Source organism: Narcine bancroftii, chromosome 13 (assembly GCF_036971445.1).
Source record: "Narcine bancroftii isolate sNarBan1 chromosome 13, sNarBan1.hap1, whole genome shotgun sequence".
NCBI classification, from domain to species: Eukaryota; Metazoa; Chordata; class Chondrichthyes; order Torpediniformes; family Narcinidae; genus Narcine; species Narcine bancroftii.
Window position 1 is genome coordinate 34477870 of NC_091481.1, and position 12355 is coordinate 34490224.

Consider the following 12355-nt stretch of genomic DNA (forward strand, 5'->3'; position numbering starts at 1 on the left):
CCATTTTTGTGGGTTTTACACTCGAATTATACGCCAAAATATGAGGATGTGTGTGTGTGTGATTGAAATGAGGAAAGTGCAGGATAAATACATACCAAAAAAGAGGTGATATTCAAATGAAAAAAATTTTACAACTGTGGTTGACAAAAGACAAGGCCAATGTAAAAGCAAGAGAGGGTACACACAAACTGAAAATTAATGGGAAGATAGAGGATTGGGAAGTTTTAAAACATGCAGAAGGTGACTAAAAAAAAATAAGATGGGAAAAGATGAAGTCTGGTAATAGGCTAGCAAAATAATATCAAAGCATACAAAAAGCTTCAAGTATATGAAGAGTAAAAGAGTCAAGATTAGATGTAGGACCAAAAGTCAATGACATTGAAGAATGATGGGAGACGAGATAACGGAGGAACTAAATGAATATTTTGCATCACTATGGAAGACATTGGCAGTGATCCAGAAACTGAAGGGTATCAGGAAAGAGAAGGGAGTGCAGTTAATATTTCAAGGGAGAATGTGATGAGATAGCTGAATGGTCTAAGGGTGGATAAGTCTCCCAGACCAGATGGATTGCACCCTTGGATTCTGAAAGAAGTAGCAGTAGAGATTGTGGAGGCCTTGAAAATGATCTTTCAGGATTCTGGTAAGGTGTTGGAGGACTGGAAAAATCACAAATGTTAACCCACTACTCAAGAAGGGAGGGAGGCAGCAGAAAGGAAATTGTAGGCCAGTTAGCCTGATGTCAGTGGATGGGAAGATGTTGGAGTTGATTGTAAAGGATGAGGTTATGGAGTACTTGGAAACCAAGGCAAAATAGGCCAAAGTCAGCATGGTTTCCTTGATGGAAAATATTGCTTGACAAGTCTATTAGATTCTTTAAAAGAAGCAGTCTAGATAAAGGAGATGCAGTACATGTTGTGAATTTGGGTTTTCAGAAGGCCTTCAACAAGATGCTGCATGTGAGGCTACTTGACAAGATAAGACCCCATGGTAGAACAGGAAATGTTCTAGTGTGGGTCGAGAATTGGTTGATTGGCAGGGAGCAGAGAGTCCGAATACAGAGATCACGTTCTGGTTGTCTGCTTGTTTCTAGTGGTGTTCCTCTGGGATTGGTGTTGGGGCCACTTCTTTTTAAGCTGTATATTAATTATTTGGATTATGGAATAATTGGCTTTGTAACCAAGTTTGCAGATGATACAAAGGTAGTTGGAGAAGCAGGTTGTGTTGAAGAGACAGAGAGGCTACAACAGGACTTAGATTAGGAGAATGGGCTGAGAAATGACAAATGAAATATGATGTTGGAAAGTGTACGGTCATGCACTTTGGTAGAAAAGCATAAATGGGCAGACTATTTTTTTAAATGAGGATAAAATTGAAAATTCCCAGATGCAAAGAGGTTGGGAGTCCTTGCAAAGGATAGCCTGAATGTAAACTTGCAGGTTAGTCAGTGGTGAAGAAGGCAAATGCAATGCTGACACTCGTTTCAAGAGGAATAGAATATAAGAGCAGGGATGTGATGTTGAGGTTTTATAAGGCACGGGTAAGACCTCACTTGGAGTATTGTGAGCAGTTTTGGGCTCATTTAAGAAAGGATGTGCTGATGTTGGAGAGGGTTCACAAGGGTGATTTCGGGAATGAAAGGGTTACAAAACGAAGAGCATTTGACATCTCTTGGCCTGTAGTCATTGGAATTTCTGTGGATGGTAGCGGGGGGTGGGGGGGGGAATCTCATTGAAACATTTTAAATGATGAAAATGCATGGACAGAGTAGTTGGTGGGAGACTAAACTTAGATGTGCAGCATGGTAACATGCCCTTTCGGCCCAAGAGACCATGCTGCCAAATTACACTCAAGTGTCCTACAACTCCTGGTACATATTGAATGATGGCAGGAAACTGGAGTCCCCAGGGAAAATCCACGCAGACACAGGGAGAATGTACAAACCCCTTACAGACAGCGCGGGATTCGAACCCAAGTCCCAATCACTGGCGCTGTGACAACATTGGACTACGCTAATTGTGGGAGAGTCTAGGACAAGAGGTCACAACTTCATGATTAAAAGATGCAGAGGAATTTCCTCAGCCAGAGGGTAGTAAATCTGTGGAATTTGTTGCCACAGGCTGTTGTGGAGAACAGGTCATTGGGTGTATTTAAGGTAGAGATTGATATGTTCTTGATCAGCCAGTGCATCAAAGTTTATGGGGAGAAGTAGGAGCTGAGTGGAAAAATGGATCAGCTCATGATTAAATGGCGGGGTAAACTCAATTATTTGAATAGCCTATTTCTGCTTCGGTATCTTATGGTCTATATCCTGTTGTAACCTATGATAACCTTCTACACTATCCACAACACCTCCCATCTTTGTGTCATCTGCATCATGGGCTGAAGGGCCTGGACTGTGCTGTAATATTTTATGTTCTTTACCCCCTCCCCCATTAATTGAAATAATGGAATCCCACTTAGCATTGTGAGTAAAGCGCATTGTGGGTTAAGTGAAACATGCAAGTCTGCAGATGTTGTAATTTTTGTAAAAGCACAAAACTACTGGAGGAAGTCAGCAGGACTCACAGCATCCATAGGAGCCAAAGGTATATAACTGACATTTCGGGCCTGGACCCCCTTCAAAGTACGAGGTGCACAGACCAAAGACAAAAGGTATTAATTAGATATGGATAGGACAAGAGAGAGAAAAGAAGATCTATACTATTGAATTGGAAAGAGGTTAATCCTCCCACTGTTTTCCAATGGTTTACCCAAACTATACTATGTTTAAATTTAGAGAAAATTAGAAACTCTGTCTATGAATCCCCTTCTAAGTTTGAGTTAACCTGGCGACCATTTATTCAATATTTTCATTTGTGGTGAGTTGATCTGGCTCTGTTTTCTTTTTATGATTATGTATGATAATTGGGCTGTTAGATGAGATCGGAGTGATCGGCGTGGTTTAGCTATATCGGTAGGTTTTTTTTTTAATTTTTAATTCAGATTTGTTTTTTCTTCCTTTTTGGGGTTTTTTTTTTCTCTTTTTGTATATTTTTATTAATTATATCTTTTTTTTTTAGAGATAGTTCATACTCTAAACTGATCTAAATTTTTTTTATGATATATCTTTATTCTGCAATATTATTGTTTAATATCTCTGTATTAATTCGTTATTTACTATGTATTTTTCATATCTCTTTGAACTGTTGTAGAACTGTTGTGGAATCATGTTGTAGTAGAGAGATGGAAGTCTTTTAAAGATCAGATTTTGAGAGTGCAAAAGCTTTATGTTCCTGTTAGGTTAAAAGGAGGGGCAAAAGGTTTGAGAGAGCCGAGGTTTTCAAGGAATATTGGAAACTTGGTTCGAAGAAAAAGGGAGGCGTACATTAGATATAAGAAGCATGGAGTTAAGGAGATGTTTGAAAGATACATTGAATGTAAGAGGAATCTTAAGAGAGGAATTAGGAAAGCTAAAAGAAGGTACGAGAAAACTATGGCAAGCAGGGTGAAAACTAATCCAAAAGAGTTCTACAAATATGTTAATGGTAAGAGGAAAGCTAGAGACAAAATTGGTCCCTTAGAAAATCAGAGTGGAAAACTGTGTGTGGAACCTAGAGAAATGGGGGAGATATTGAACAGTTTCTTTTCTTCGGTATTCACTAAGGAGAAGGATATTGGGAGATGTGGGATAAAAAAATCAAATTGGGTAAATATGGGGAATATAGAGATTACAAAAGGTGTAGTTTTAAGGCTTTTGAGGAATATAAAGGTGGATAAGTCTCCGGGACCAGACGGGATCTTCCCCAGGACATTGAGAGAAGTGAAGTAGGAAATAGCAGAGGCTCTGGCGGTAATTTTTCAAATGTCATTAGATATGGGGATAGTGCCGGAGGATTGGCGCATTGCGCATGTGGTTCCGTTATTTAAAAAGGGTTCAAGGAGGAAGCCTGGCAACTATCGGCCTGTAAGTTTGACGTCTGTGGTAGGTAAATTAATGGAGAAAATTCTTAGAGATAGTACTTATAAACATCTGGATAGACAGGGTCTGATCAGGAGCACTCAACATGGATTTGTGGGAGGAAGGTCATGTTTGACCAATCTGATTGAATTTTTTGAAGAGGTGACTAGGAATGTGGATGAGGGTAGCGCAGTGGATGTTGTCTATATGGACTTCAGTAAGGCCTTCGATAAGGTACCACATGGAAGGTTGGTTAGGAAGGTGCAGTCTTTGGGTGTAAATTTTGAGATAGTCAAATGGATTGAACATTGGCTGAAGGGGAGAGGCCAGAGAGTGGTAGTGGATAATTGTCTGTCAGGTTGGAGGCCGGTGACCAGTGGTGTGCCTCAAGGATCTGTATTGGGCCCATTGTTGTTCGTTATATACATTAATGATCTAGATGATGGGGTGGTGAATTGGATTAGTAAATATGCAGACGATACTAAGATAGGTGGAATAGTGGATAATGAAGAAGGTTTTCAAGGAGTGCAGAGGGATATGGGCTGCTTAGAAAAGTGGGCTGAAAAATGGCAGATGGAATTTAATGCTGATAAGTGTGAGGTGCTTCATTTTGGTAAGAAGAATCAGAATAGGACATATGTGGTAAATGGGAGAGCATTGAGGAATACAGAAGAGCAGAAAGATTTAGGAGTGACGGTACATCGTTCCCTGAAGGTAGAAACTCACGTGAATAGGGTGGTGAAGAAGGCTTTTAGTATGCTGGCCTTTATCAATCATTGCATGGAATATAGGAGTTGGGAGGTGATGTTGAGATTGTATAAGACGTTGGTGCGGCCTAATTTGGAGTTCTGTGTGCAGTTCTGGTCGCCTAATTATAGGAAGGATATAAACAGAGTGGAGAGAGTGCAGAGAAGGTTTACCAGAATGTTGCCTGGGTTTAAGCATCTGGAGTATGGGGAGAGATTGGACAGATTGGGTCTTTATTCTTTGGAGCGTAGAAGGTTGAGAGGGGATTTGATAGAAGTATTTAAGATTATGAAAGGGATAGACAGAATGGATGTGGATAGACTATTTCCGTTAAGAGGAGGAAAGTTTAAAACAAGAGGACATGAGTTAAGAATTAAGGGGCAGAGGTTTAGAGGTAACATGAGGGGGAACTTCTTTACTCAGAGAGTGGTAGCTGTGTGGAATGATCTTCCGGGAGAAATAGTGGCGGCGGAGTCAATTGTATTATTTAAGAAAAGGTTGGACAGGTATATGGATGAGAGGAAGATGGAGGGTTATGGGCATTGTGCAGGGAGGTGGGATTAGAAAGGGGTGTTTGGTTCGGTGCGGACTAGAAGGGCCTAATGGCCTGTTTCCGTGCTGTAATTGTTATGTTATGTTATGTTATGTATGTGTTTATAAATTATAATAATAATAAAAAGATTGGAAAAGAAAAGAGAGAGAAAAGGTCAGAATTGATTGGGGGAGGGAGAGTTGTCACTGTAACAGGGCCCTTTCATAAAGCCAGTAAAGGTGGAGATTCTCTGCCCTCACGTCGGAAAACTTGCTCCCCGACCGGCTCCAGGGCACCGACTCCAATCCCTCTCTGAGGCAGTGTCAACGGCAAAGCGCAGCACTCCTCCACACGTGAATGTACTGCCACTGCAAGTGGCTGGCTAGGGGTGGCCTGATGGCTAGGGGTGGCAGTAACATCGACAGGAGCAGAATTTTTCAAGCACTGGCAGCGTGCACTAATACTGAGACTGCAAACAGCGCTACCTGCTTTGGGGTTGCCATTCCCCGCTATAGGGCTCTTTCCGTGCTTGGCGCGTGTGAATGACGACGACTCGGCAGGTGGCACCAGTCACAGGGCTTCCATCTGCTCCAGAGGAGCCGCTCTTCATGAAAGTGGTGAAAGAACAGCCTTTTGGGGCTGCTCCATAAAAAGGTACGTTTGAATTATTTTCTCCGTGAACTTAGCCGCCCTCAAAGCGGAGGCTTGACATGCAACCACCTTGAGAGTGCAAAGCTGGGGTAAAGGAAAATGAGAGAGACAAAGCTCGAGGAGACAAAGGCCCCTTTTTCACTTGCATCCCATTAAATCGGCCGTTCAATGTCCCAGGATAGGAATGGTATTTTTGGTGTTCACACTTGACCACCCCTAACTGGGACACTGAAAGCTTCCATACTTGCAAGGAGCCATCCCTGGGGTTAGGACTGTTCTACCTTCTACCGGTGATGTCACTGATGGATCGAGCGATAGTGGACCTACCCTAAATCCTGATCAATGTATTATGTTCTTATATTTGAACAAAATGAATCAAGCTTAATTATCAACCCCTGTTGTTGTGCCGACCTATATAAGGAATCATGGGAAAGTGCAAGCAATAAATAGCAATAGCGGACAATTTTTAAACAGCATGGAAGAGTTGGTAATGCTATCATGCACAATTTATAAATACTGTAGGAAAGTTGTAGAAATACCGTGGGTAAAAGTGATAGCAGACCTGCTCTCCCATGTGGCAGAGAAAGGGCTGTATGCACAGCTGCATGCACTGAGTACTCATGGAGGGGTGTTTCTGCCACACGGCATTCTGGAGGGAAGTCATGTCTGCCATCACTTTTTTCCAACAGTCTTTATAAATTGCGCGGTGTAGCACTACCAACTTTCCCACACTTTTTAAAAATTGTCCACTATTGCTATTTATTTTCTCTCTCGCTGCCACTTTCCAATGACAAAGTTTATACCTTTATTTTAATCATTTCTTCCTTCACGTTCCTGCACTCACCTGAGTCATTCTACAATGGTCAGGGCCAGAACCTGTGTTAGAGGGGGGCATTAGCGATTTTTGAGGGGGGCTTGTTCAACATGGGGGCAGTGGGGTGGTAGCAGGGACCTGTTGACGGGGAGGGGGGATTACTGGCAGGGCGCCAACCACCCCTCTGAGGTGGGGCACAAGGATGCTCTTTTTATTGCGTCAAACTTCACTAGACACTACTGACACTTGACGCCCTCTTGTGACACGGCCGTTGACGGGTCTGATGGCCAGATATGGCTGCGACCAGATGGATGCCACAGCATCTCGTTTGGGAGGACAATGCCCATAGATGCTCTCCCTTGGCACTGACCATGCACTCTACAGTTGCCTGATTGCAACACCACCATCTGCAGACACCAGGGATTGTACTAAGGTTGAGGCCGTCAATCCCTGGCGCAAGATGATGTCATTTCACGATGGCGTTGAGAAGATTTTGCTTTTACACTAGACCCTTTTTAGGCTGATTGGCCGTTAATTCCTGGAACCACTTGCAAGTGTGAAAGGATTTGGTGGAGGGTGTAATAATGGAAACTAGAGAAGTCTATATTAATGCCATCCAGTTTGAGGGTGCCCAGGCAGAATAGAAGTTGTTGTTCCTCCAATTTGTGGGTGGTCTCAGTGTGGTAGTACATGAAACCAAAGACAGACATGTTGGCAAGGGAATGAAGAGGGGAATTGAAATGGGTGGCCACTAAATTGGAGGAGAAGTGCTCAACAAAGTGATTTCCCAGCCTGCATCCAATCTCTCCAACGAAGAGCACCAGATGTAGTAGATGACCCCTGCAGATTCATAAATGAAGTGTTGCTTCACTTGGAAGGTCTATTTGGGGTCCAAATGGTCGTGTGGGCGCAAGTGCAGCACCTGCTGCGGTCATGGGTAGATGCCAAAGTGGCGATTGGTAGGAAAGCAGTGAATGAAGGAGTTATGGAAGGGGTGGTTCCCGAAGAAGGAAGAGAGGTGAGGTGAAGGGAAGATGTGTCTGGTGGTGGAATCATGTTGTGGGTGACGGAAATGGTGGAGGATGATAATGTTGGGTGCGAATGCTAGTGAGGTCAAGGGGAATCTTGATGTTGCACATGGGGGCAGCCTCGATGTCAGAGCAGATGTATGAGTAATGAAGGATACACATGAGGGCTGAGTTAATGGTAGTAGAGGAGAAGCCACATTTCTTTAGAGGAGGAGGACATCTCAGATGATCTGGCATGTAAGAACTCCTAGGAGAATATGCAATGGAGAAATTGAGAGAAAGGAATAGAAAGGGTGTAGTTGAGTTTGCTGTGAGTTCATGGATTTGTAGAAGATGTCTGTCGAGATGGACCAAGCGAATTTGAGGTTGGGATGGAATTTGGCAGCAAAGTGGATAAAGTCGACGAGCTTATCATGGATGTGTGAGCCAGCACCAAAGTAGTCATTGATGTAATGGAGAAAGAGTTGAGGAGCCTTTCCTGTGTAGGCTTGCTCCAAGTAGCCAACAAAATGCAGGTATATCTGAGGCCCATGCGGGCATCCATGACTACCACTTTGACTTGAGAAACTGGGATGAGTCAAAGGAGAAGTAATTGAGGATGAGAACAAGTTCTGCCAACCGGAAGAGGGCGGTGGTGGAGGGGGACTGGTTGGGTCTGTCATCGAGAAAGAAACTTTGAGGGCTTCAGTATAGAGGAAGGAGGTGTATAGTGATGGGATATCTATAATAAAGGTGGTCGAGTTCAGGAAATGGGAAGTTGCTGAAGTGATAAGAGGGTGTGTAAAATATTGTGGATATAACTGGGAGGGTACAAAATGGAATTGAGAGTTTGGTGAGGCAGGAGCACTTGGAAATGATGGGTCTGCCTGAACAATTGGGTTTGTGGATCTTGGGTAGGAGGTAGAACTGGCCAGTGAGGGGTTGGGAAACAATGGGGTTGGAGGCCGATGGAGGGAGATGGATTAATTTGGACATTGGAGATTTCCAGTTGCATGCTGCTCATATGCTGACTTCTTTCTCTGGGAGTAGCTTGTAGCATGGATGGGACTTGGCCAAATGTAAACACTGGACTTAAATTTAAATATAGCAGGACTAAGCCAGGAGAGGTTCTGTGGAATCAGAAATCATACCAACAATCTTGGTGGGAAGGGGTGGGTTGGTGCAAGGACATGTTGCTGCTAGTCATGGACTAAGATAATCAGTGCCTGTGTGCCAAGGCATGGCTTGGTTGGGATAGCTTGTGACAAGAGCCAAGTCATCCATGGTCTCCCCAACCACTATCCCCAGACCATCACCATCTCCCACCATGATTTTGGGAAGAGGGGCCAGATACTCTACAGTTCAGGCATCATCCTCTTGCCGACCTCCACCACTATCCCCAACCCTTCAATGTCATCAGGGGTCAAAGTATAAAACTTGTCCACCTGGAGTTGGAGACTCAAATGACGAGATGGAATGATGCCAGCAGTGGGACTGATCAGGTTATTAACTGTACTTGTCCCAATCTAAACTCCTTCCATATTGCTGCCGGCTGGGGAATATTTAACATCCAAGCTATTGTAATGGAACAAATGCACTGGAAAGAATGATACTGTGACCTCATACTTCAAATGCACTTCAAAATAACAGGAAGAGAGCACTGAACCACTCAGATTTATTTTTGGGATTGGTTCAATGATATCCACCTTTGGATGTTAATCAATTGCTTTAGGATGTTTCACTGAGTTAAACTGCCACTTAAGTGCAAGTTATTAGTTATATTTACCTGAAGAACTATTTCTTCTTGCTCACAGTGTAAATTCCATTTACTCCATCTGAAAGCCATTGCAGAGGTCAGAAGAGCCATCTGTATGTACGTTTCCTGCTCCAGTTGCTTGTCCTGCGGATCAAATATTTTTGGATTGATTAATAGGTGATAATCTGGAGTATTTTAACGTAAAACTGGGACTAGAATTTATAGAATTATGCCGCATGGAAACAGGCCATTTGGCCCACTGTATTCACACTGACCAGTGGGTGCCATCTGCATTCATCCCATCTTTTGGTTATTGGGCCACAGTCTTCTAGGCCTCGGCTATTTACACACTCACCAAAATGAAGAGCCATCTGTAAAGGTTAAAACCTTGTGTTTGTGATTTGAGGAGCTCATTCTCATTCTTTGAATCACCATGGAAGGAGAGTAAGCTCACTTGAGAACCTTTTCTTTGAATTCATTATCATCATCATTTATTATCATTTTAATTCATTTATATTTGTTTGAAGTTGAGTATCATTATGCTTTGCTTTACTCATCGTTATGAAGTGCTGTTACAAGATCAAACCAGCAACCACAGAGAAGGCATAGTAAAGATGAACAATTACTTTATTAACAAAAATTGACCTTCAAACTTTAATTCAAAATCCCCCCTTTTATAACAATGCCCACTGGTTACTATGCAAATTCCTATAACAGTGTAAAACCAATAAATTCCCTAGCCTAAATATAACATATGTAATTAAGGTCTAAGCTACACTTCCAACCAGCCCACAGAAAAACTTAGACACAAAACACACAAGACTCTCAAAACTTCGAAGCAAAGATCATAAACAAAATTCAGCTTGTTTGGCAAACTGAAGCCAAAAGATCTTTGAAAGAGAGAGAGAGAGAAAGAGAGACAGACAGACAGAGAGAGAGAGACAGAGAGAGACAGAGAGAGAGAGAGAGAGAGCGCTTGCAGAGAGAGGAATCTGGCTTGGTCCGGATCCTTCTGGCTGCCTTCGGAATGTTCATCCTTTTTGAAATGCCCAATATTCTAAACTGTCCACCAGACCATGACTCCTGCTCTGGGCCTCCTTCCACTCCACAGCACCACTCAGTGGTGGTTTATTGTCCAAGTCCAGAAATTTTAGATCATTTTCTGCACATGCTCAGTTCGTCTCCCACTCTCTCAGCAGTCTACCTTCACCTAAGGCAAACTGTCACTTTTTAATATAAAATCACATAACACATAGGCCAATACACAACACAAAACTCTGTAACAAGTGCGAAGCAATGAAAATATTTATTCATTTTTATCAATGAAACATTAAAGTTATTTACAGCTGCAATTACGAAGTTTGATTATTTGGATGAAAACGATGCAATTCAGAACACTGAGGCTTGCGTTTCTTGGAAGATGACATGTTTTGAGATTGGGAAATATTAGAAGCTGGGAAGTGTCATCTATACCATCATTTGGCAGTCAGAACACATGTGGTCCAGACTGGAAACTTGTTGGGATTTCAAATGAAATGAGAAATGTAAAATTTCACTCCCATCTTAAGAAAAATGACATTGTAATTGTCTAATTATCCTTCCCCTATGCTGAATGATTCTAAAAAACATAAGATCTTGCATTTTTACACCTTAGATTAATTGGAAATATGCTTGAAATGGACAAAACATCAGCAAGGTGGAAAAATACCAAACAGGTAATGCTTTGAGGAAAGAGCAGATGTGGGAGTGTGTATTAGCAGAGCAGAGTCAAGAAGTGGAATCTCTCGCCTGTGAAGTAGGTGGAAAGGGTACAGGAGATTATTTCTTTGCCAGAATATGATGGTCTTGAGAGGGTCTGAATGTGGAGGCAGTGAGAGGATCATTTTTACAGTTCATTGTATGTGAAGGTACTACAAACTGTACTTTGGAAAATGAGCTGATATCAATTGATGAGTTGGAGGGGTGCAATTTGAAAAAGGACAAGAAATGTGGAACGGAGCTTGTGTTGTGAGTGAAAAATATCAAGTAGAAGGACTCAAGTTGTAAGGGGGGGGGTTAAAAAAAAAGCAGTTGTGTGCAACTAACATGGGTAGTTCTCAACACAGGTGTGATGGACCTTTCTCTGGAGAATATGAAAGAGGCAGTGCAAGAAAGCAAAGGTTTTAAATCAGATTGGGAAATGAGAATGAAGGTTAGTTCCAGATCAGGACGAACTCCAATTACTAATTTATACAACATTGGTTTGACCTTAGCTGGGGTACTGCGTGCAGTTCTGGTCACTGCACTCTAGGAAAGATGGTGCAAAGGAGACTCACCTGGATATTGCCTGGGATAGAGTGACTCAGTGATGAGAGACTGGACATGATTGCTGCGCATAAAACTTGAGGGATGTGGATGAGGGGGAAAGTTTCCTGCAATCCACCCTATCAGATGGAGCTAAAAGTAGATGACATAGATTTAGGGGAAGAGATTTAAGGTGGAGGGGGGAGGGGAGGTGGACTCTGATTCTACCCTTTTATCTGACTGTCTATTCCAGGTAGTCACCACTCAAAAGTAGAGATATTGTGGATTGGGGTGTGCTTTTGAGATTCTGGTGCATATTTTAACTTGGTTAGCAATGGCTTCATTTCCCAGAATCATAATTTGCATTCTTCTGGTAGGAATGATGACTTACATTTACACAACAATTGACAGGACAAGTCAGGATATAGTACCTACCTTTTAACTTTGGGAGTTGTGGACTCTAAACATATCAGCCAAGAAATAAAATACTGTGGCAGCTCACCACTAGGCAAATGAACCAGCCCCGCTTGTAAGACACTCAGCGGGGCAGCCGGGCAAAATGGCACCTTCAGGGGTTTTCCCTTCCTCCCAGCACGGGGCTCAGAAGCCCTCCAGCGCGGTTCTT

At 42.6% G+C, this 12355-nt stretch overlaps 1 protein-coding gene across 5 annotated transcripts in view; it reads right to left on the minus strand.

Moving 5' to 3' along the window:
- dnai7 (dynein axonemal intermediate chain 7) overlaps nucleotides 1-12355 on the minus strand; it is a 105352-nt gene that overhangs the window by 5822 nt on the left and 87175 nt on the right. For all 5 annotated transcript variants that reach the window (XM_069908448.1, XM_069908447.1, XM_069908450.1 and 2 more), the window contains one exon: nucleotides 9478-9591. In XM_069908448.1, coding sequence (XP_069764549.1) covers nucleotides 9478-9591 — 114 coding nt within the window. The remainder of the gene's footprint in view (nucleotides 1-9477; nucleotides 9592-12355) is intronic.